This window comes from Grus americana, chromosome 1, assembly GCF_028858705.1.
Source record: "Grus americana isolate bGruAme1 chromosome 1, bGruAme1.mat, whole genome shotgun sequence".
Taxonomy (NCBI): domain Eukaryota; kingdom Metazoa; phylum Chordata; class Aves; order Gruiformes; family Gruidae; genus Grus; species Grus americana.
Genome location: NC_072852.1, coordinates 87,271,801 through 87,293,642, shown reverse-complemented (window position 1 = coordinate 87,293,642; position 21,842 = coordinate 87,271,801). Strand labels below are relative to the sequence as shown.

Sequence of the window (21,842 nt, the reverse complement as noted above, 5' to 3'; positions counted from 1 at the left end):
GCAGAGTTAATTTAACCACTGGCCAGCTCAAAGGCTGAGAGTCCTGTCAATCCCATGGGCTTGGGTGCTTTGGGGATGAGTTCCTGCCCAGGGGCCCAACTGTGCACTGCTGGCATGTGTCAGGGACCCAGAAAGGACCCAGGTCTGAAGAGGTGTCAGTGCAAAGGCATGTTTGCCACAGAAGTCAGTCCCTGTCATTCAAGGCTACAAGAGGCACGGTGCTAAGCGCAAGGGCTGATTTAGCAGCACATCTGTGACCTAGCATCACCAAGTGCAGCTGGGGAGGGCTCTGCCCTTCTGCAGAGCCCATCTGGTGCCCTGTTGCTTCAAGTCCTATTTCTGCTTTGCTTGTCCCAGCACACCTGGAAGAAGACGTGAGTCATGGGGACACTCCAAATTCTACTGTCGTCCTTCCCCAGGAGCAGCTGCCCCGAGAAGTAGGTGCCGTGCTTGTGGGCTTCCTCTTTCTCTGCAGCCCCTGCCCAGATCCTCTGCCTGCTGGCTGTTACTGCTGGTGTTTGACTTTCTCACTCCCTGCCTCCCTTGTTTTGCCATCATTGCGTCCTCATTCAGGGAGTGACACACCAAGGGATATATGTTCCTGCTGCTCATAAATCCTTGGAGGGTACAATAGTACCCGAGCCACTGATCTCACCCTGCTCCTTTTTAGTGCCTCTCTTTTTTAACCAGACCCCCTTTCTCACTTCCTAGTTTCTGGGATCTTTGTTCTCACAGCTTTTGTGTCTCTTCAGTTCCTGTTAAGGCTCTGGTACCAATAAAGGCTTGCAGATATACTGGAGTGTGTGTGTGTGTTTCCTTCTCCCTTTGCAAAAGGAGTCTCTGACACCCTCTGTGGGAACCTTCCCCTGCCCTGCAGCCCTCACTCCCTGCACACATGTGCACACACCTGGCTGAGCCTGGCAGTTCTGGCTCTAATGTCTGTGTCGGAAGAGGAGGACACGGTGGCACTCAGCCTAGCCTGCAAACCTGCGCTGCCCCGCAGCATCCCTCACCCAGCCAGGTTCACTCACCTCACTGGGTCTCAGTGCATCAGCCTGCGAACTCTGTTTCTCCCTCTCACACCTCTGCCCCTCGCTGTGTCTTGGAAGCTCAGCTCGTGGGGAAGAGCAGCGCAACCCTCAGCGTTTCCTCACCGCTGTCTGAGTCGACAGCAGGTAAGACCAGATCACTGGGGTGTGTGTTGGAGGCTACACCCTGATGCTGCAGATCCCAACATGCCTGTCGCCCCGGAGTACTGACTCCAGAAACCACGAGCAAGGACCCAACAGAATGAGGGACACAGGGAGCTGGGAAGGCAAGGAGAGAGGTGGAAAGTGTGCTGTAACAGAGGGGCTGCTCAGGTTTGAAAGGATGACTGATAAACCCCAGTGCTCTTCAGACCTCGTTGTGCAAGGAAATGTGGAAGAGCGCAGCGAAGGGGTTAACCCACTGTCCTGGTTTAATCCCAGCCAGCAGCTCAGCCCCATGCAGCCGCTCACTCACTCCCCCTCCGGCGGGATGAGGGAGAGAATCAGAAGAGTGAAAGTGAGAAAACTTGTGGGTTGAGATAAAGACAGTTTAATAGGTAAAGCAAAAGCCGCATGCGCAAGCAAAGCAAAAACTAGGAACTCATTTGCCACTTCTCATTGGCAGGCAGGTGTTCAGCCATCTCCAGGACAGCAGGGCTCCATCAGAGGTAACGGTTACCTGGGAAGACAAACATCATTGCTCCGAATGTCTCCCCCTTCCTTCTTCTTCCCCCAGCTTTGTATGCTGAGCATGACGTCATATGGTATGGAATATCCCTTTAGTCAATTGGTGTCAGCTGTCCCAGCTGTGTCCCCTCCCAACTCCTTGTGCACCCCCAGCCTCCTCCCTGTTGGGGCCATGTGAGAAGCAGAAAAGGCCTTGACTCTGGGTAAGCACTGCTCAGCAGTTACTAAAACATCCCTGTGTTAGCAACACTGTTTTCAGCACAAATCCGAAACACAGCCCCATACTAGCTACTATGAAGAAAGTTAACTCTATCCCAGCCAAAACCAGCACACCCACATGTGGGGCCATGGTGGAAGAACCGTGGCAGGGCCAGAGCAGCTGTGTGTCACTTTCTGAATGATTCAGACAGGTAAAGCAGAAACCTCCAGGCTGTATAAGGAGTTTCACCTTCTGGGGTGGTGGGGACAGGTGGCACTTCCCAGGCCTGCTGGGGGAACGGCAGTCTGTTCTCCCAGGACATTTCAGCTCTCCAGTCACACAACTCACATTTTCTTGGACTCTCAGGGGCTTTTAGGAAAGGGCTACCCACTGTGAAGAGGGACAGCCACTCCATTATGGCTACTTAGAAGAAGGGCAAGGACTATCCCTCTTGCTTTGGGGAAGAAAACGAGGGGGGTGAAGGGAGAGCTGCCAGGGAAAGAGTTAAGAGAACCAGGGCGCAGCCGGGCTGTGTCTGTTTGCTGTAGCTATGTGGGCTGCAGGGTAGTAAAGAAGAATCTCCAGCCTGGAGGAGGCAGATGAGGGAGGGTCCTCAAGGACAGCAGCTGGGGATGAGAGAGGCAGCAGGTCTTCCCCTCTCTGCTCCCATGAGCTGTCACTGCAAGGAAACTGTCTGGCTCCCCAAAGGGCTTGGTGACAAAGCGATGATGAGCTGGTGGGTCTAGCGACAGCTGCTTGGTGCTGCCAGGTTTTTCTTGCGTGGAAGGCTCTATCTGCTGCTGACTGGGTCTTGGGCTGCTTCTTGCTGATGAAGTGACTTGACTGGAGAGGAAGACAACCAGATTGCTGATGGGATGGCAGAGACCGAGGGTCTGACACTGATGCTGTCCCCCACCATGTGAGTTCCCTCCGACGGATGTCCACCCCAGAGCCCTAGTTCAGAGCTCTTCCACGCTGCTGCCCACACTGTAGGTAGGGAACAGCACCGGTGTGGACGTCCTCACAGGGCCAGCCTGCCAGGCTTCTGTGGGCTACTGGGTCTCCGATGCTGGCAGGCACACCAGGGCAGCCCATGGTCATTGCCCAGGGCAGGGTCTACCTGTGCTTTGCAGTGCTGGGCTGGAGCTGCTGTGAGAGCGACTGTCGGGCACAGGCAGGCGGCGGTCGCAGGAGGGAATTCAGGTGGCTGCTGCACTGTGGCTGAAGGTGAAGTTTTGCCGGGGACAGGATGGAGATGGTGTGGCTGTACGTGGTGCTGATCCCTGTGCACCACGTCCTTGCTGTGACCTGGCTGTAAGTACACTTTGCACTTGTGTTGTCTGGATAGGAAAGTCCCCCTGGGGAGGTGCTGTCTCCCAAGAAAACAGATGGATCTGCGAGAAAAGGTTGGAAGAAGGAACCTGGGCAACCCAAAGGCAGCACATTAGGAGGGGTGTTTCTGGGAGCAGGAAGGGAGAGGGATGGTGAAGCTGAACAGACGCAGACCAGGATGGGGAGCAGGAATGTCCAACTTTGCACAGACAAGAGGCAGCACATCCCCTTCCCTGCCCCGTTTCCACTCTAAAATAAGGCTATAGAGGGCTAGTCCTGCAGAGACATGGCCTTGGCTCTAGCCCATCTGCGACTGAATATCTTCCCTGCCCCACAGGTACCTGGCTAAGCAGCCTTCTCTGCGGGCGGTTCTCCAAGACCCCAGTGGCTGCGAGGGTCTGACGGGGCTGGTAGAAGGGCAGGTCCGCATTTGCCGGCAGCAGGTGGAAGCCATGGATGCGGTGAAGCGAGGTGCGGAGCTGGCTGTTGAGGAGTGCCAGCACCAGTTTCACTCTCGCCGGTGGAACTGTTCCACCCTGCAGGGGCTGCAGGTCTTCGGCAAGGTTACCATCCAAGGTCAGTGAGGGGGAGACAGTGCAGGCAGAGTTGGCATGAGGTCTTTTCAGTATGCCCACAGGCTCCCCTTGACACATCAGCCTTTCCTGGGCTAGTGTTCAAGTGCCACAGTAGAACCAGCCCAAGAGTGGCCAGTGCCTTCCTCCACATGCTGACAGAGCTGTCAACACAGAGCATACTAAAACAAATGCATGTGCTGCTACAAATATTAATATTCTGGCTAAACTTCTTCTGCATTTGGCCAGGCTTGTCTTTTTGGTCCCATCTGGACCGTTCTGGGTACAAGCTCTGTAGACTGATAGATTTTCTCCCCGACCCTGTCACCAGCCCAGCCTTTTGGAGTGGCAGCTCAAATCAAACCTTTTTCTCTGAAGCTGCAGTCCCTTTTTGTTGCAGGCCTGGGAAAAAGGATCTGCCTATGCCTCCAAAACAGCACGGAACAGATTTTACATGTGTTTGCACAGAAGGAGCCATACAGGGAGCTTTGGACAGGGTTTTTCTGGCTCCTAGCGACAAGGTGGCAGGGTCCTCCCTGACAAACCCCTCTGCATGGGAGGCTCAGCCCCTGATGTCCCCCACCAAAGCTCCCCTTTCACTTCCCATGAGGGCTGCTGACTTCTCTCCCTCAATGGAATAGCTGGGTGCCAAAGGTGAGGCCACTGAGCCAGAAGGACCCCACAGAGCCACTTCCCTTGCTGGCTCCAGGCTATGGGAATTGCAGCATCCTGGTAGCAATTTCTCCCGAGCAGTTTCTGTCTGAATACATCCTTCCTGCCTGCAGTCACAGCCTCTTCCCCATCCCCCCCCACCCCGCCATGTCCTATCGGTGCCTTCCCCCTCCGCAGACTGGTGCCATTTCTCGCCCCGCTGTAGGCACGCGGGAGTCTGCTTTCATCCACGCCATCTCTGCCGCCGGCGTTGCCTTTGCTGTGACTCGTGCCTGCAGCCGTGGGGAGCTGGAGAAGTGTGGCTGTGACCGCAAGATCCGAGGAGTCAGCCCCGAAGGTGAAGGAGGAGGCCAGTGGCAGGGAGGGGGTGGCAGAGGAGAAGATCCGTGGGGCAGATCCTCACCAGGGGAGGAGACATCTCCCTTCTCCGTGTCCCTCAGCCCTTTGGGAGCTCCTCTCAGGGTTTCTCCCTCTTCATCTCATGGCCAATTTCCCTCTGCAGGTTTCCAATGGTCAGGCTGCTCTGATAACCTGTCTTACGGGATTGCCTTTTCTCAAGCCTTCGTAGACAACCCTGAGAGGAGCCGCGGTGTCTCCTCCAGCCGAGCGCTCATGAACCTGCACAACAACGGGGCTGGAAGGAAGGTAAGGGCAGGAACAAGGGCTGAGATGCAAGCCTGGCTTGAGGGGCTTCTCCCTGGCTCGGCAGAGCTCGGTCCAGCCCCCTTACCCCAAGGAGCAGTTTGGGGCAACCACGGGTTCCCAGAGCAGGTCTGCGTCCTGCTGCCTTTCCTCAGCCCAGCACTGCACCGCTCATACCAAGCTGGCTCCTCACCTGCACAGAGGGGTGTCCCAGCCTCCCCTGCCCACCTCTGTGCCGAGTCCTTTTCCTCACAGACCCCAGCTGTGATTTACCTCCCCTGGCCTTATATGCAAAGGAAATGAGCTTCCCCGCTCTGCTCTGAAGGGCTTCCCTGCCCCTCCAGTCTCTCCTGAGCAAAGTCACCATCCTCTCATGAGGCTGCTGTCAGATCTGGTCCCTTGAACATCCTCTGACTCTGGATAGATCTGTTCCCCTCCCCACAGCCCCATGGGTCAGAGCAGGTTCCCATCTCTTCCCCTGCCTCAGGGATTTCTCTTATAGACCCAAGCCAGCCTGTTTCCCACAGAGCGGATCCCCTTCTGTTTCATATTATCCTGGTTTGAAAAGACTTTTTTATTCCCTTCCCCTCCCCTCCCCTCCCCTCTGCTGATCCTGCCCTCCAGCCCCATGGGAGGTGTGGGGAAGGAACAGGGTGTCCTGGGTCTGGCTGGCAGCTGCCTTCTGCTCCCCAGGCTCTCCTGGCCCACATGAAGGTGGAGTGCAAATGCCATGGTGTGTCGGGTTCCTGCGAGGTGCGCACATGCTGGAAGGTCATGCCTCCCTTCCGCAAGGTGGGCAACGTCCTCAAGGAAAAGTTCGAGGGGGCAACGGAGGTTCACCCCAAGTGGGTGGGTTCCCGCAAGCTCCTGGTGCCCAAGAGCTCTCGCTTCAAGCCCTACACAGCTCATGACTTGGTCTACCTGCTGGCCAGCCCAGACTTCTGTGACCGGGACCCCCGGCATGGGGTCTTCGGCACCTCCGGCCGCCAGTGCAACCGGACATCCCCAGCCATGGATGGCTGTGAGCTCCTGTGCTGCGGCAGGGGCTTCCACACGGCTCAGGCAGAAGTGGTGGAGCGGTGCAGCTGCAAGTTTCGCTGGTGCTGCTCCGTCAAGTGCAAGCAGTGCCGGCACCTGGTGGAGGTGCACAGGTGCCGCTGAGGGGGGAGCATGCTGGGGTGGTGGGAGGCTCCTGGGGGACTGCAAGGTAGCTGGGGAGAGGACAGCCCGGGGAGAGACACGGGGAAGCAGGGGAAGGTATGGAGTGACACACAGCCTGAGAGGGAGTGGAGACGTGGGGTTTTGCTGCCCTGCTGGAGAGCAGCCCCTGGTGCCGGGGGTGCCATCAGCGCCTGGTGCTGGGGGTGCTCCCTGCCCGGCACCCTCTCACCAGCCTCATTGGGCTTCTTGTGGTTTGAATTATTTTGCCGGATGGAGGGTTGGAGAACAAAGGCCCAATAAACCCTTAAACTTTAGAAATAAACCAGTTGCAATGGAAAGCAAAGTGCATATGTCAGCTCCTTCCTCACATGCTGCGTTTGGGACCTGGTGGGTACCTGGCTCTGCTCCCTCCCATGGGCTGGGAGGCGACAAGACCACACTGGAGTCCTTGTGCTCAGTGGACACATGGGCTGCAGTGAGTGAGAAACACCAGGGTGCAAAGCAGGGGGGCATGGGGACCCACCTCGAACATGAGAGGGGTCGCTGAGGGGTGTAACAGAGAGGTGGCATCAGACAGAAGGGAAAAAATTAGGTTTGTAGGGTGAATGGGCTCTTTATACAATAAGACTCATCCTTGGGACAGCTACTGACTGGTACAAGCCTGCAGGGAGAGGGAGGCAAGAGATGGCCGGGGATTTCAGACAAGGACGCTTGCACCAGTGGCTCTAAATCCAAGTTCCCAGGGCTGATGCTTTCTCTGATGCTCAGCTGCTCCTCTGGCTGGAGAAAATGTTTTCACAGGGAGTTCCAGCAGGCGCCACGGTGAAACGCTATTGAGTGAGGCTCCCGTCCTGGTGTGCTGGAGCAGAGCAGGTGCTCACAGGGGGAAATCTGGCCATAATGAGCTGGCTGGCCAGCAAGGGGTCTGGGAAGAACTGTTGAGGTCTATCCAGACTCTCTGCCTCACCACAGCCCCAGAGAGCCTGCTCTGGAGGCCTTCACTTCCCATGCATCCCCCTGCTATCCTGCATCACCCTGTGGTGAGGCTGAGGAATCTCTGGTGCCACAGCAACACCTCCTCCTCTCCCTCCTTCTCACTCAGCACCCGGTAGGTCTCGTTTTTGTGGCAGTCGTGGCGAGACACCTGTGAGGAGAGCCTGAGTTCATAGGACTGATACCACTGTCCATCCTTCCCCAGGGGAAAGGGGACCTCCATGACGGACAGCATCACCCAGCAGCTCTGGGGGCTGGGATGATGAGGGCACCAGAGGGAAGAGGGGAGAACCAGCTGGGAAGCAGGAGGCCGAGGATGATAGCTGAACCGCGTGTTTCCTAAGATAGAGGCTAGTCCTCTGTCCTGCTCTGGTGTTTCTGGTTTTTGTTGCCACCTAGGAAGCACACAGTAGATGGGGGGGACCCGTCTCCCGCGGGGATATACAGGGGTACCCTGACAGGTAGGAGGCTCCCCACAGCTCCTCTGTCTCAACATTAGCAGCTGTCTCTGCTGCCATCTCTTACAGCGTCTGTGCAAAACCCACCACCTGAATTACATGTCAGCTGCACTTGGGTCACTATTTGTCACCCTCCCCAAACACACCCAAGCGTGTGCTACTGGAAGGAAAAGCAGGAGGCCAGTGAGTCCTGCAGGGACTCGGGGCTGGCTGTGGAGGGACCAGCCATGGAGGAGAAGGCTGTGTAAAAGGCAATGCAGGCTGCTTCTCACCTTCTGGTTGTAGAGGCTCTGCTGCAAACACTGGTGGCTCTTGAACGCGCAGTAGCTGGGGTGCTGAACTCCACCTGAGTCACAGATCTGGGGAGATGGGAATGAAGGCCAGAGAAAGAAGAGGAGAAAGCGGGATGGCAGCACCCACTGGGCACTCACCTGGCTCGGGGCATCTCTGTATTGTGAGGCGGTGTACTCTGCCTTCAGCCAGAGGGCCACACGAGGGTCCTCACAGCCGTGGGTGGCTATCTGGCTGCACCAGTACTCAGCCCTCAGCCCTCTGAAAAACTTCATGCTATAGTACTCTAAGGAGCTGGTCTGCAAAGAGGTGGGATAAAGAGAGCCGGGCTTCTTCCTCCCCTTCCCCACCACCCAGTCCAGGCTCCTCCTCAGAGGCCGGCAGGAGATGCAGCACGCTTGGTACCTTGTTGCCTGCAGCCTGGTGCTGGGCTGAGATCTGAGGGTTGATGTAGGTGCTGAAGCTGCCTGTCTCACAGTGAACACGGTTCAGGTTTTTGATGTTCTGACACTGCTCCCTCTTTAGCGAGCAGAAAGCACAGTCAGGACACAGGTCCATGTGCCGCCGCCCGAGGCTGTCACACACCTAGGGGGGATGCAGCAGGGAAGTCGGGGGGAAAAGGAGACTGAGAAGCTCCCATATCCCCAGCTTGGAGCTTGCCTCCCTGGTTACCCAGGTTAGCTTCTCCCAGGAGGTGGCACCTGAAAGGACAGTGCTGACAAGCTCTGGCCACCGGAGCACTGTGGTCAGCACTGCAGGGAGCCCTGCACACAGTGGGGGTCAAAGATGGACATCAGTATCTTTACCGAATCTCCGAACCCAAGGACTCTTTCTTCCATCTCCTTCCAGGCCTGTGTGACCACTGATGAGAGACAGTTTCCCTCCAGTATTGCAAAGCACAGGATCATCACTGCCTCGTCCTTCTTCAGGGCTAAAAGGCTGACACAGAAAGGGATGGAAAAAAATCAAGTCTCGTCTCTTGTCACAAGTTGAAGAGATAAACCTTTAGTTACAAATTGAAAGAGGGGGAAAACAACCCTGAAGCGCAGCAAAAAAAACTTCCCAGAGAAACCTGGGGCACTTGGCCAAACTGCACAGAGGAACGGGGGTGCCTGCAGAGTCTGTATGTGCCTGTGTGACACGGAGGCTATGGGGCAGGGGGGCAAGGTGGGAGGGGTGGCGTGCATTCGGGAGCACATGAGAGGGACTGGACAAGGAGCACAGCTCAAGGAACTTTCCCAGGGGCCCTCAGCAGCTGCTGCTTAGTTTTGTCCATCCGAGTGCACAGCAAGGAGATGTTTGTTAGAAATCTGCTGAGTGTTGACCATGGGGCAGCTCCATTTGGGTCTGGAGTATATGAATTATTAAGCCTCCCTCCTGCTTGAGCCGATGTATTTGATGGAAAGGGGAAAATTGGTAAAAATGAATTAACTGTTCATCCAAACTGACATGGGAAACTAAAGGTAGAAAATTTAAGGACAGTAGGTTAAGGATAACAAGAATATTTCTATATAACAAGTTTATCAGGGAGCGTAGTGACAGGACAAGGCGTAATGGGTTTAAACTAAAAGAGGGTAGATTTAGATTAGATGTTAGGAAGAAATTCTTTACTGTGAGGGTGGTGAGGCACTGGAACAGGTTGCCCAGAGAGGCTGTGGATGCCCCATCCCTGGAAGTGTTCAAGGCCAGGTTGGATGGGGCTTTGGACAACGTGGTCTAGTGAGGGTGTCCCTGCCCATGGCAGGGGGGTTGGAACTAGATGGTCTTTGAGGTCCCTTCCAACCCGAACCATTCTATGAATCTACAATTCTATGATTTTGCATCTTTTAGGAACAGTAGAAATTGTAGACATGGTACAGAACTGTTATTAGACAGGGATAGTGTGAATTATCAGCAATGATGCAGAAGAGCTAAAAATGCTCATTAAATATTTGTCTTCTGTGTCTGGAAACAAAATCAATGATAAATAAACAAACTTTGAACTGGCAGAAAGTAAGAAAAGATAAGAGCAATAACTGCTTATGTTAAAATGTTCATAACATCCATGGGCCAATCTGTATGAAGTTTTTCTAAGAATAGCTGAAACTTCTTGGAGGCCTTCAGATTAGCCTTAAAAAATAAAAAATGAGGTGGAGAACCTGGAAGAAGGTCATGAAGATGAAATTTCCTAAGGCCTGGAAAACTTTCACCTGGAGCAAGAAATTGAAGCTTTACTTAGCAGTGCAAAGACTTTAGTGGGTGGTCATTCAGTCAATCTGTACTTTTATCAAGATGGGGATCAGCTGGAAGGTTCTCTTCATCAGCAGATGGAAGAGTAATGACTTTTGGTGACTGGAATTTGGGGTGAGATCCATTCAAATCAGAAATTAGCTGCATGCTCCTGACACAAAGGGTATTTAGCACGGGAGCAGCTAATGGGGATGTTTCCCCGCAGCTTGGAGGCTTCAAAAAGATATCCCAAATTCCTCTTAGGAGAAGGGTGTGTAGCTTAGCCACACACTACTTGTTTTCCTTCAGGGCTCACAAGGCACGGCTCCATGTCCTGTGCTGAGCAGGAAGGCTAGAGTGAGTGATCAGAGCAATTGCCAGGCTTGAAGGCTAAAAGAGATCAAGCTCCCTGCCGTTAAGCTCTTGCGATTACATGGTGTGTGAAGAAATCAAGCTGTAAGGAGTGACTGGTGTTCACAGATCCATGGACATGTGAGAGGCATGCACCGTATGCACAGGAACATGTGGATGCTTGGCATTTGCACTGGGTTTGGGTGTGCACTCATGTAGGAGAATGTGGGTGAAGCATTAGGGCTACTAATGAAGTTTTGTGCACCGTCTTAATAAATCCCCAGGCCTTGCCATAGTCTACGGATGAAGGAGTTCGTGGTGAGTGCTCTGCACTTGCAGTGGGTCAGAAAGAAGTGATCCTGTACCCAAACAGTTCACACTAACCAACAGCAAATGAGCATGTCAGGATCGGTGAAGGCATCTCTCTCACTTAGATAGTATCACAGAATCATAGAATCATTAAAGTTGGAAAAGACCTCTAAGATCATCAAGTCCAACCGTACAAGAGAACCTGGAAAATCTTAGTCACAGAAAATATAATGAGTGCTAGATTTTTCTTTTAAAGATATTACAGTCAAACTTGGTTTATCACAGTGCAGAAGATGCTGCTCTAGCCTGCATCGAGGCAAAGATCTTCCTTCAACATACCGTCCTATACTGAACTGTGGACAGGCTGCAAATTATATTCTGTGGATACAGACATGGGAACAAATTACTGTGGTGCTGACCCACAGCACATCAACCACATCCACTGAAAACCCGAGGACAGCTGAAAACCCGGAAATCTATGTATTGCAAGCTTGTGCATCTCTTTCTGCAATGCACCACACTGTGACCAACCTGGTCAGAGGTTTATGGAGTGAAGGTCCGAGGTCAGAGAGGACAAAAGAATGCAAACTGAGGACAGCAGTGACAGATACCAACTCTTTCATGCAAAGCTGGAAAGAATTAAAGTGTGCCAGTAAAAAAGAGAAACAAAGGCCACCTATCCTGCAGAAAGCACTTCCAGAACCTGTAAGACCCTTCATATCCACTCCTCCATCCCATGGTTCCACGTGATCCTTTTTATTTTTGGTTTTTTTGTTTCCTCTGTAAAGGTTCAGACCATTTAGGATATCAAGAAGAACAGGAAATTTTAAATTTAGTGCAAAAAGTCTGTGCTCATCCCCCTTGAAAATCTTGTCTAAGGTTGTTCAATTCAACCCTCTCAGCATTTGTCTGTGACTGAGAGCTGGACATTGCTGAGAGAAGAACCAGTGACAGCCCCCAAAGAACACCTAGCATTTCTCTTCCATAAAGGATTGCTCATTGTGTGGGGATTACCTAACACAGACAATTTTTCTCTTAAGCAGTTGTAGTTCAGGAGAACAAGTGTTTGGTCTACTTTGCTGATAAATCAGTGACAGCTGAAGGGAGTCCCAGCCACCACTGAGATGCTTGACTGCTTAGGTGCAGTTGGATCTTTGCCTTCAAGATTTGGTAAACTGGCTGGGTCATCTTGATGGGGCTCACAAATTTCAATTAATGACCCTGATATTATTCTCCAGACTTATCTGAAAGAATTATCCACAAATATGTCATTATTGGCTATTGTTCCACTACTTGCTTGTTATTCCAGTGGCAAGTTGTGATTTGATTGCTGCTTCATCACACCAGGATGATCAAGCCAGTAAAGTGAGAGGCACATTAAGTGTCATTAAAAATGATATGAATAGCTCTGGTGTTTTCATCACCGTGGTAGAAAAAAAGAAGAAAACTGTCCAGCTTGCTGTACTTTTTTAAAAATAGCAAATAAATAGCAACCTGAGGCTTAGAAAAATGACTGCTAATAAATGGGTTTAACATTGCTTTCTCCAACACACGTCCTGCTCCAACAAGTGCAGCCCGAACAAGATGCAAATAGAGGATTACAGGCAAAAGGGGCAGTAAAAGGGAACTTGTCTCCAGCCTTTTCTAAAAAGAGTGCTTCCATAAGTAGCTCATAAGTAGCGATAAAACATCTGCTGGGTGTTGATGACCTACTTGTTCAGAACAGATGCAAAATCAGATGTGGGTAGGAGCCTTTGCTGCACAGCAAACTTTAGATTTATAGGCTGTATTCGATATGACTGGCTCACACAGATCAGAAAGCCTTGCATCCCTACGCACCACCCACCAACACTTTGCTGGTGGCCTGCATGCAGATGCACATGAATTGTGTCCATAACATCCGCTCACCCCCCTCCAGAAACTAAGTTGTGTCATCAGCCTGAGGTTACCAAGAAATTCGGTTGTGCTCTCTGTCACATCCATTTCCTCCTCTATCTCTGATCTCCTTCTCTGCAGTGAGGCTTTCTGGCCTCATGATTGAAAATTTATGAGTTGGTTTCCCACCTCTGAGTGAGTGAGATACATCTACATCATCCCCAAGTGACAGCCAGTTCCTGAAAGCAGCTGAGAGGTGTCAGAGGAATGGATCCCACCACGCATCACCAGACCCATGGATGGGTCCTGGGCTCCTCATTCGCGGGCACCTGCAATCCACAATGCCATGGCGCTAGGTGCACCCGAGGGCTGTCCCTGGTTCCTCTCCCAGCGATGCCCAGCGCCCTGGCACTGCTCTTTGGCGTATCCAGCCACTCTCCCACTGTTGCTGCCTCATGGCAGCGCTGGGGCTCCGTGTCGCATCACAGAGGCATTACGGACGAATGGTACGGACCGGGGACAGCACTGCTGCCGGTCTCCTGCACTTGTTGACATGCTGCTGAGCTGTTTGTGGGTGTGCAGATTATCTGTGGAACAGGGAAACTGATAGGTCTGTCTAAAGCTTTGTACCTCTGCATGTTAATGTCCTAACTGCTGCCCAGGAAAAAGCCTAACAGGTACTGGGAGTCAATATTTCAAAGGGAATGTGAAAAAATATAATTAAGAAGAATCTGTGGGCCAAGATCAGTAATTGCTCAAAGGCAAAAAGAGAAAACTTTGGATAAAAACCTATCTTGATTTAGCATCTCAAGACATGGAGCGACACACATAGAGCCTACTTCAGCAGTATCTCTGACGAGTGCTGGTTAACAACATAACAAGGATTTGGGCCATTAACTTTCAGCTGCTGAACCTCCCCGATATTGGCTGGCTGTGTGAGGTGGAGTGAATACCTGAGGCAAGCAGAAAAGAAGATAAGGAGCAAACAGCAGCTTTCCAGCACTTTGTAACTTCTGATTTAGGTGGGTTGCTGCAGGAAACTAAAACCACTAAGCAAAAAGACATTCTTAACAGCTTCAGAAAGAAAAAGAGACCTTGGCCTGCATGCCAAGAAGGCAGACAGGTCGACTAGTTACCTGATGGATCAAACCCAGCAGGTAACCCAATGCAGGGTTGGGACAACAGGAATGTAACACCTGCCGAAGGGTCAGGGGGCACAAAGCATGGGGAAAACTGTATTTTGAAAATACATCTCCCCTGCTGACTTGCAGCATATTGCAGAAGATTTTAGCTCTGCCCCCTCTGGGATACTGAGACCCCCCTGCTTTGAGAGTCCCAAAAGCCTGGGAGCATTTGAACTTCTTGTAGCCTGGTGGAGAAAAGACCACCTGCCTTGTCACGACTCCTCTTTCACAGCTAGTCATGCACAGTAGCAATATGGAGACACTAAATTGGGTCCTGGCCTTACTGAACAGCCAAAAGAGATCCATCTGCATCATCCCCAAGTGACAGCTAGTTCCTGAAAGCTTCTGAGAAATGTCAGGGGAACGGGTCCCATCCCGCACCATCAGACCCAAGGTAAAAAAGAAAATGTAATTGCTAATGGGTGATGATAACCCAAAGAGAGTGTTTTTCTGGGGATGACATTTTTAATGAAGGGTCTGGGCTTAAAATTAAAGCTGCTGGGGATGAAGTATGTAAGTACCACAAGGACTGTTTGGAGGAGTAAAGCAGGAGGAGGAGGGTGCAGCCACTGGGAGGGCTCGGCTCAGCATTGCTGGGGAAGCTGGGCTCACGCGAACCATGAGCATCCGCGTGCAAATACCAGTAGGATGGGGTCTGTATCCGGGACAGCCGTGATGCTGAAAGGGGTGTAGGGGTCATAGCAGACAAACAACACAACAGCGGGAAACCCTGGGAAAAAGGGCAAATGCAATTCTTATGTGCAAACAGAAGAGCAGGGAAGGGAAGGGAAAGGAAAGGAAGGGAAGGGAGATTGACCTCCTTCTGCACACTCAACTGCTGAAACCCATCGCTGAATGGTGCACGCAGAGGTGGAGTGTGTGGATGTTTTAAAGGGATACTGAAAATTGCCACAGAAAATGAGAGTTGCGCAGGCTTTTTAATGTAAGACCTACACAGCTCTTTTTAGCTTATTGCAAAACTGAATCATGGTGTATAGGTAACTTTGAGGAGAGGAAATACTGGGAAATAAATAGCACTTTAATTGTGGGGCAGAAAGCACAATGAGGACTAAAAGTTGAAAATAAGTGCAATAAGAAACGTTTTCACACACCCCCCATGATGATTCACTGCTAGCAGAGAGACCACAAAAGCATGCTGCAAATTCTTCACTGTGTCTCTCTAAAGGGCACAGCCAGGTTCACCAGGTACCATTAAAGCTGGTAGGGCTACCAGACCAGCTGCCACAAGCAGGGGTGAGTGAGAAGGGCTGGATGTCCCTCTGCAGATTAAGACCCTAGGGAAGACACACAGCAGGTTCAGTGCCCATCGCAACCATGTGCACCTTGTGTTAAATCACACCTGTGCACACCGACCAGTCCCACCCAGCACTGCTCCTTGCACTGGAATGGAAATGCCTCGAAGCATTTTGCCCCTTTTTTAGGTCATGCTTTGAAGTCCTTTTGAGAGGAGGCGGGATGTGGCGAGCAGCAAAGCTGACAGGCGCGGTCTATCTTGCCTTTTTATCCTCCCTTGAGTTTAAGCTTTGCTTAGCATGATTGATGGGGCTCGGCTGCCAGGTTACAGACACACAGCATTAGTGTCTTTGAGAAACTCTGCAGCAGAATAGTGAGTGTCATCTGCAATCACAGCAGTCCCTCAATAATCCCAATATAACTAAATCAGAGCAAAGCTCAACTTCAGAGGCAGGGAAAACGAACATATCCTCAATGAAACATAATTTTGTCTCAGAGTACATAACACCAGGAAAAATTTGCCAGGCAGTAAAAGCCTCCTACAATATTAGGAAAGAGGATGACATAAGTTACAGCCTTGCAAGAGAACATGTACAGCTTTAACAACACGATGCAATACATTTTTACAAACAGAAGTGGGATCTCTGTCTCAGCTGTAGTTCTGTGTAGTGTTTTTAATAGAAACCACAGATGTGCACTCATGCACAAAAGCCTGTGCGCTTACAGGAACATCACGGCCAGCAACAGGGTGAAACCAAAATGACTTCTCCATGAAAACCACATCTAGACAGCTTTTTTTTTTCTTGGCAAGCAAAATAATCTTTGCATCTCAGTCAAAGAAAGTGCGCCTCAGCCACAAAGTACTAAGGAATCAAAAAGTAAATGAGTGAAAACATACAATTCTTTTGCAGGTCTTCTCTGTTTGGGCTCACCAGTCCCAGCTGCTTGAGCACAGAGGTGAATGGATCGTGGCAGATCAGCTGAGAAGAGCTCAAGATGCTAGACAAGCTCCTAAAGCATCCTTAGGCCAGAGGAACTAAGAAGGGCATGTAGAAGGATTGCAGCAAGCTGGACTGTCGCAGGCCCCTGTGCAGAACTGGCATGCAGCTGCTTTCAAAGCCAGAACAGGGAACCAGAAAGCCCCTAGGAAGAGCAATGCACAGATCCAGAGTGCAGAGAGGGGCAGAGCGAGGCTCTGTGCTCCTGGCTCTGTTTCCTAGTCCAGGGTTGCTTTTGCTCTGCCTGGGTGCAGATGGGGTACCCCTTGGAGTTCTCCTCAGTTCAGACATTTAAGAAACATCTGCTTCACACGGCACTCAGAGAGGCAAGGAGCACAGCGAGACACATGTTTACTCTGGCGTCCAAGGACCCCTGTTAGCAAGTAAGCTATTTCTGCCTGTCATCCAGACTCCTGGGAGACCTGAGCTGGGAGGAGGATGAGTGCAGAGGTGATTGCACACTGCAGATGGTCACAGTGTGGAGATACACGTGCATAGGATAAAGCCCTGCTTACAGCTAAGGCCCAGCCTAAATGCACTTTGCTCAGGATGCAAGGACAGTAACATTGTCAGGCGCTAGCAGCGCTGGGTCACCCTCTCCCTGCTCACTCTGTGCTGGAGCGGGGGGATTCTGAGGGGCTCCCTGGGACACTCCTGCTCTGGATGGGAAGGCTTGCTCCAGAAAGCTTGCCTGTGCTCACCAGCTGGTCAGGGCAGGGGCATGCATGCAGTGGGGCTGCTAGCCTGCACACGGGGACAGCCGTGCACGGGTGGTATGCAGTACCCTGCCCGGCAGGGAGACGGGTCTTTCCCTCACCTGCCATGGGGGTCTGCTTCCTGCACCCCCTCCTCGGCACTGCCTGACGTGGTCCCTGGGTCTGACTTGGTGCTGAGGTCCGGAGAAGAGTCCTTGGTGCCCAGGGACATCTCCAAGGAGAGGGCCAAGTGGATCAGCTGCCAGACGCTGTTCTGCAGGCGTTGCTCCCAGGTTTGCTCTGCCTTGGCAGGAGATCCCAGCCTGGAAGGCAAGGGGGCAGGGGCAGCCGGGACTGGCAGAATTGGTGGGAACACAGGCAGCTCCCTGTCCTGCGGGGGTCTTGGCACCCCTGGCTTGGCCAGGGGGAGCTTCCTCGGCAGCAGTTCCTGACTCGACAGTGCGTAGGAGTACTTCAGGAGGGCATCCACATTGGTGCGCAGCAGGGCATCAGTGGACGAGAGAGAAGCCTGCCCTGGAGCTGGGGAGAGAGAGGCACACGGGGGATGAGGGCACCTTTCTGAGGCCAGCCAGAAGGCTCCTGGGGGCAGGGGAAAGAGTAGTTACAGGAGATCAGCGGGCACACAAGGGTGCCCAGCACAGCTTGGTGCAGCCATACCTTCTTCTGTAGGGGAGCTTTCACCCCTTGCCCAGGAGCCCACAGCGTGGGGTCGCTCCATCGGGAGGAGAAGGTTTTTTGGAGGAGACAAACTCAGACATGGGATTCGCTGAGTGGAGGAGAGAGGGAGAAACACAAGTCCCATTGTGTTATCTTCCCTTCCTCTTCACCCCTTCCATCTCCCAGAGATACTCCCTCCTGCCCCATCCCAAATCCTGCTCCTCACCTTGGCGTAGAGCTGGCGTTTGAAGCAGCGGTACTGGGCGAACTGGCAGAAGGTCTGAAACCACGGTGCCTCTGGGAAGTCAGAGCAGACTGGCCCTGGAGAGGGGTGAGTAAAACATGTGGGATGGGGGCATGCCACAGGTTTAGGCGTCTGCCCCCCTGACCTGGATGCAACAAAAGACGGGGACCTCTGGGATGGCTGTTCTCAGGGCGGCTTGTGGTTGAAGGGAAAGTCAAAGCTGAGTGGAGATCACAGCCTTGTGCTCTTACAGCTTCCTATCCCAGGTGCCACATGCACTTTCCCTCCAAACCACCAGGGTTTCAGTTCATCCTTCTGCCCTTTTTCACACAGTTATCTTCCCTTTTACAGAGACCCAAAACTTCTGTTTCCAGGATCTGATAAGGACTCTTGTTATTAATCCTTGAGGGGTTTAAAAAATAAAAGGCAAGTAGTGATGTGATGGGTTAAAAAGATGACCAAACAGGGCCTGGGAACACCAGAGGAGACAACCTCTTCAGGGCAAAATAGTTCAACAGTGATTCCAGCCGTGCAGGCGATGGAGGAAAGTCCATAGGGCCGAGATGCTGCTGGTGAAGCCTGTGCCTGTACATACGTGCGCCATAGTCTTGACCAACACTGCCAACACTACTGGTTCAAAATCCACAACTCTTCCTGCAGTGACCGCAGGATAGCCGAGGTCATGCAGGAGAGCCGAAAACCCTGGGAGATTTGGGAAGAAGGGTAATCTTGTGGTCTCTCTGCTCCATGGGTGCATGACCCAGCCAGCACAGCCACCCCTTGCACACACTGAACAGGTCGAGCGCTGGCTGAGACAGAGGAGGTTAGCAGTGGAATTGCAGTGCTCTCCTGTAAGTTGCTCGTACACCATCTTTTACACTGTACACACTTCTTCTTTTGTGCTGAGCATATGAATTCATCGGCAAAAGTAGAATTTCAGGTATGCACCAGGATCCCAGCCCAGAATAATGCCCAACTTGTAGGGAACACACCAGACCCCTACCCTGTCCTTTGGTGATGCCCTGTGAAATCCCTCCAGGACATGGCAGACACAGACTCGGCCAGTGCAATGGACTGGGACCTGCAGTGTTTTACTCCACCACACAGCCACTACTTGCAAAGAAGTATTCCTGCCATTGGGCAGGGGAGGAAGCCCAACCATTTGCTAACCCCAGCGTTAGCCTGGCTCTTGTGGGCCATGACTACATTGCCAGCAGCGCATACCAGACCAGGCTCGGTGTATTACTGCTTGTGTCCTGTCACAAACCATTCCTCTGATGATACAGAAACTTTCCAATTTGGGGTGAGGGGAGAAGAAAAGTACATTTTCATTCCAACATCTAGGAAGTGAAAAGAAAAAAAAAAACAAACAAACTTGACATAGATAAAGTTTCCCATGGGCTGTCTTTGCTGATCTCTTGATTTTCAACATGGCTCAGCTCTCCCACCGATGACATGGCCTGACGAGCAGCTTGCCTCCTTTAGCACTGATTCCATCTCCTCTTTTCTCTCAGCTCATCTCCTCTATGGAAATACTTGTCTGTCTTTGAATCCTCTGACCTTCCTGCCAAGGGGAGCCCTTCCTAGCACCAGCTTCTTAGTTTAATCGATATGATCTTTTGCCTCTTTCCTCTGTTCCTCCTGCCCATGTGTTTGCTGCAAACAGCTACAGCTTCTGCTAGGTGTCAGGAAGCCACCCCCTTGGGCTTTGTGGCCAAGTCCACCTGCAGGAGCTCCCAGCCAGAAGGGCAATTAATTAATCATTGCATCATCACTAAAAGATAGAGCCAGCCAAGATATTTGCATACACTCATCAGGAAACATCCTCCTGACTCTCATCTTCCACAACAAAGAGGGTTGAAAGGTTACATGTAGGCTTCCCTTGTTTAAAACACAAGGTAACTGCTTTCCTTAGCACCACACCTGAGGAGGCACAATTAATGGTCATGAATATCTGGATGTAGACAACATTGCCATTTATCTGTGAGGACAGTAGAGACAAAACATGTGAGGACACACACTCTGCCACGTCTGCTTGACCTCTCAGCCTGGCTGCAACGCGTGCAAAAAATAGCCCCAAAACTGGAAGAAAGGGAACATGGAGGGGTATAAAGTCTGTCAGATGAGTCTGTTGGGATGAGGGATAGAGGAAAAGAAGGCAAAGAGGGCATCCTGCAAAATTGTCCGATCTTCTGGCATTCCCACATGCTCCTGCTCTTGGCAGCTGAGCTTCTGAAGGCAGCAGCAGTGGGAGCATGGCTGGATATGCCAAAGAGCAGTGCCAGGGTGCTGGGCATCACTGGGAGAGAAACCAGGGACAGCCCCTGGGTGCACCTAGCGCCATGGCATCGTGGATTGCAGGTGCCCGCAAGCGAGGAGCCCAGGACCCATCCGTAGGTCTGGTGATGCGGGGTGGGACCCATTCCCCTGACACAGCTGCAGAAACAAGCAAGAAATAGTTGCCCTCAAGCTGCAGTCCAAATAAGCACAGTTGGCTGATCATTCAGTTCATTGACGTTCATAGCTAAATATAAAGACATATTTTTTTTATGAGAAAATTGTTCCTATTTTTTTTCCCTCTGAAGAAAAATACAACAGAAGTAGTCCCAAGTTTTTCAGCTGCACAGATATAATTATGCCACTTAAATTCTCTGATGCAGGGGTGCAGGGAAAGTACGACTGCAGAGATTTAAAGGGTGCTGTTGCTATGGCACTTTCTGAACTGGGATGTTTCATGGCTCCTGAAATGTTAAACACTTAAAAAAGCAGCTTATCAGCTCAAGCTTTCTTAAAGGCCCATGAGAGCCCATGAGCCAAGCTTCTGCATTAAACCCCAGATCAAGCTGGAAGGAGCCAGTGAAGTTGTAAGATGAACTGTTCAGTGAAGTTCAGAAAACTGTGGCCATTTTTTTTCCCCTGCCACCCCACCAATGGAGATGTGGAGAAACTGAAAAGCTCAGCAAAGGGCCACTGAAGTGTCCATGTCTTTCAGTCCATGACTTGTGAAGAGAGGCCAGGGCAGCCGTGCTTGTTCAGCTGCATGCAGAGGAGATGGAGAGGTGAGTTAACAGCAGCCCACAAGGACCTGAAGAAAAGCTACAAGATGAAAATGTCAAACTCTTGGTGGCGCCAGACAACACAAGAGGGAAAAACCTGCAAATTCCTGCTTGGGAGGTTAGGAATGGCCATTAGGAAAAGCTTTTTTTTCCTCTCCAGGAAAGCGGTGCTGCACTGGAAGGGGTGCCCAGAGAGCCCACAAAACCAAACTCCCTTGCACAAAGCCAGGGTGCTCTAGTGCTGGGAGTGTCCTGCTCCAAGCCAAACTTTGGGCTAGAGACCCTAAAATGACCCATCCCGCCACCATTCCTGCAATCCTGTGGCATTTCAGGGCAGAGAAACAGCTGGCGCTGCTCCAGCTGGGGCGATGCCCACCTCTGCCCCACGAGGTGTGCTGATGCCCCTACCTTTGGGGACACGGCCGTGGTTCTCCTCCTGGTCCAGCTGCAGGATGGCAGGGCTGAGGCAGCCATGTGTCTGGCGCAGCAGGCAGGACACCTCTGCCTTCCAGGGGGGCTGCAGGCTGGCAAAGAAGAGCTGGTACTCGCCGTCTGACAGGGGGCTGCCAGGAACTGGAGGCACGGGTGGAGCAGCAGAGGACATCAGCAAGATCAGCAGCCCTGGGGAAGTAGGCAAGCTGTGCTTAACCCTCCTTAACGGGGGCAAGGAATGGGTGGAAATGAAAGAGCGACTGGTGGGGTGGCCCACTCCTGTCTGCTGGTGCTGAGCGGGGTGCTGGGACCCGAGGTCTCCCTCTAACCCCCCTGCTTTCCAGGGCCCTGGGAGAACTAGGAACCCTGAGGCAAAAGGGGAAAAAAAGAGTGGAAAAGAAGGAAAAAGAGAAAGAAAAAAGAGAAAGAGAAAAATGAAAAAAAAAAAAGAGAAAAAAGGAAAAGAAGAAGGAAAGAAAAAAGAATGAAGAAAAAAGAAAAAAGGAAAAAATTTAAAAAAATA

General features: G+C 51.9%; 2 protein-coding genes across 2 annotated transcripts; one reads left to right on the top strand and one right to left on the bottom strand.

The window, feature by feature from the left end:
• Positions 1 to 2,846: 2,846 nt before the first annotated feature.
• On the top strand, positions 2,847 to 6,293 carry LOC129210314 (protein Wnt-4-like). The gene is made up of 5 exons (XM_054836141.1): positions 2,847 to 3,228; positions 3,584 to 3,822; positions 4,696 to 4,827; positions 4,993 to 5,135; positions 5,826 to 6,293. Exons 1-5 carry the CDS (start codon positions 3,164 to 3,166, stop codon positions 6,291 to 6,293), a joined length of 1,047 nt encoding a protein of 348 aa, XP_054692116.1. The 5' UTR covers positions 2,847 to 3,163.
• Positions 6,294 to 6,937: 644 nt separating this feature from the next.
• ACRBP (acrosin binding protein) lies at positions 6,938 to 21,629 on the bottom strand. Its single transcript, XM_054836154.1, has 9 exons — positions 21,296 to 21,629; positions 17,814 to 17,908; positions 17,588 to 17,696; positions 17,032 to 17,449; positions 8,842 to 8,974; positions 8,441 to 8,620; positions 8,176 to 8,334; positions 8,017 to 8,103; positions 6,938 to 7,437 (listed from the first exon to the last, which is right to left on the bottom strand). The coding sequence occupies exons 1-9, from the start codon at positions 21,489 to 21,491 to the stop codon at positions 7,324 to 7,326; spliced, it is 1,491 nt and encodes a 496-aa protein (XP_054692129.1). The 5' UTR covers positions 21,492 to 21,629; the 3' UTR covers positions 6,938 to 7,323.
• Between the last annotated feature and the right edge of the window lie 213 nt (positions 21,630 to 21,842).

What these genes read in the sequence shown, in the direction of transcription:
- LOC129210314 (XM_054836141.1), top strand. Translation starts at nt 3,164, where the DNA reads ATGGAGATGGTGTGGCTGTACGTGGTGCTGATCCCTGTGCACCACGTC. An exon ending in GTCCTTGCTGTGACCTGGCT is followed by an intron (nt 3,229 to 3,583) that starts GTAAGTACACTT and finishes CCTGCCCCACAG; the next exon opens with GTACCTGGCTAAGCAGCCTT. An exon ending in ACAACGGGGCTGGAAGGAAG is followed by an intron (nt 5,136 to 5,825) that starts GTAAGGGCAGGA and finishes TCTGCTCCCCAG; the next exon opens with GCTCTCCTGGCCCACATGAA.
- ACRBP (XM_054836154.1), bottom strand. Translation starts at nt 21,491, where the DNA reads ATGTCCTCTGCTGCTCCACCCGTGCCTCCAGTTCCTGGCAGCCCCCTG. An exon ending in AAGCTCCCCTACAGAAGAAG is followed by an intron (nt 17,450 to 17,587) that starts GTATGGCTGCAC and finishes CTCTCTCCCCAG; the next exon opens with CTCCAGGGCAGGCTTCTCTC. An exon ending in AGAGCCTCTACAACCAGAAG is followed by an intron (nt 7,438 to 8,016) that starts GTGAGAAGCAGC and finishes CTCTCCTCACAG; the next exon opens with GTGTCTCGCCACGACTGCCA.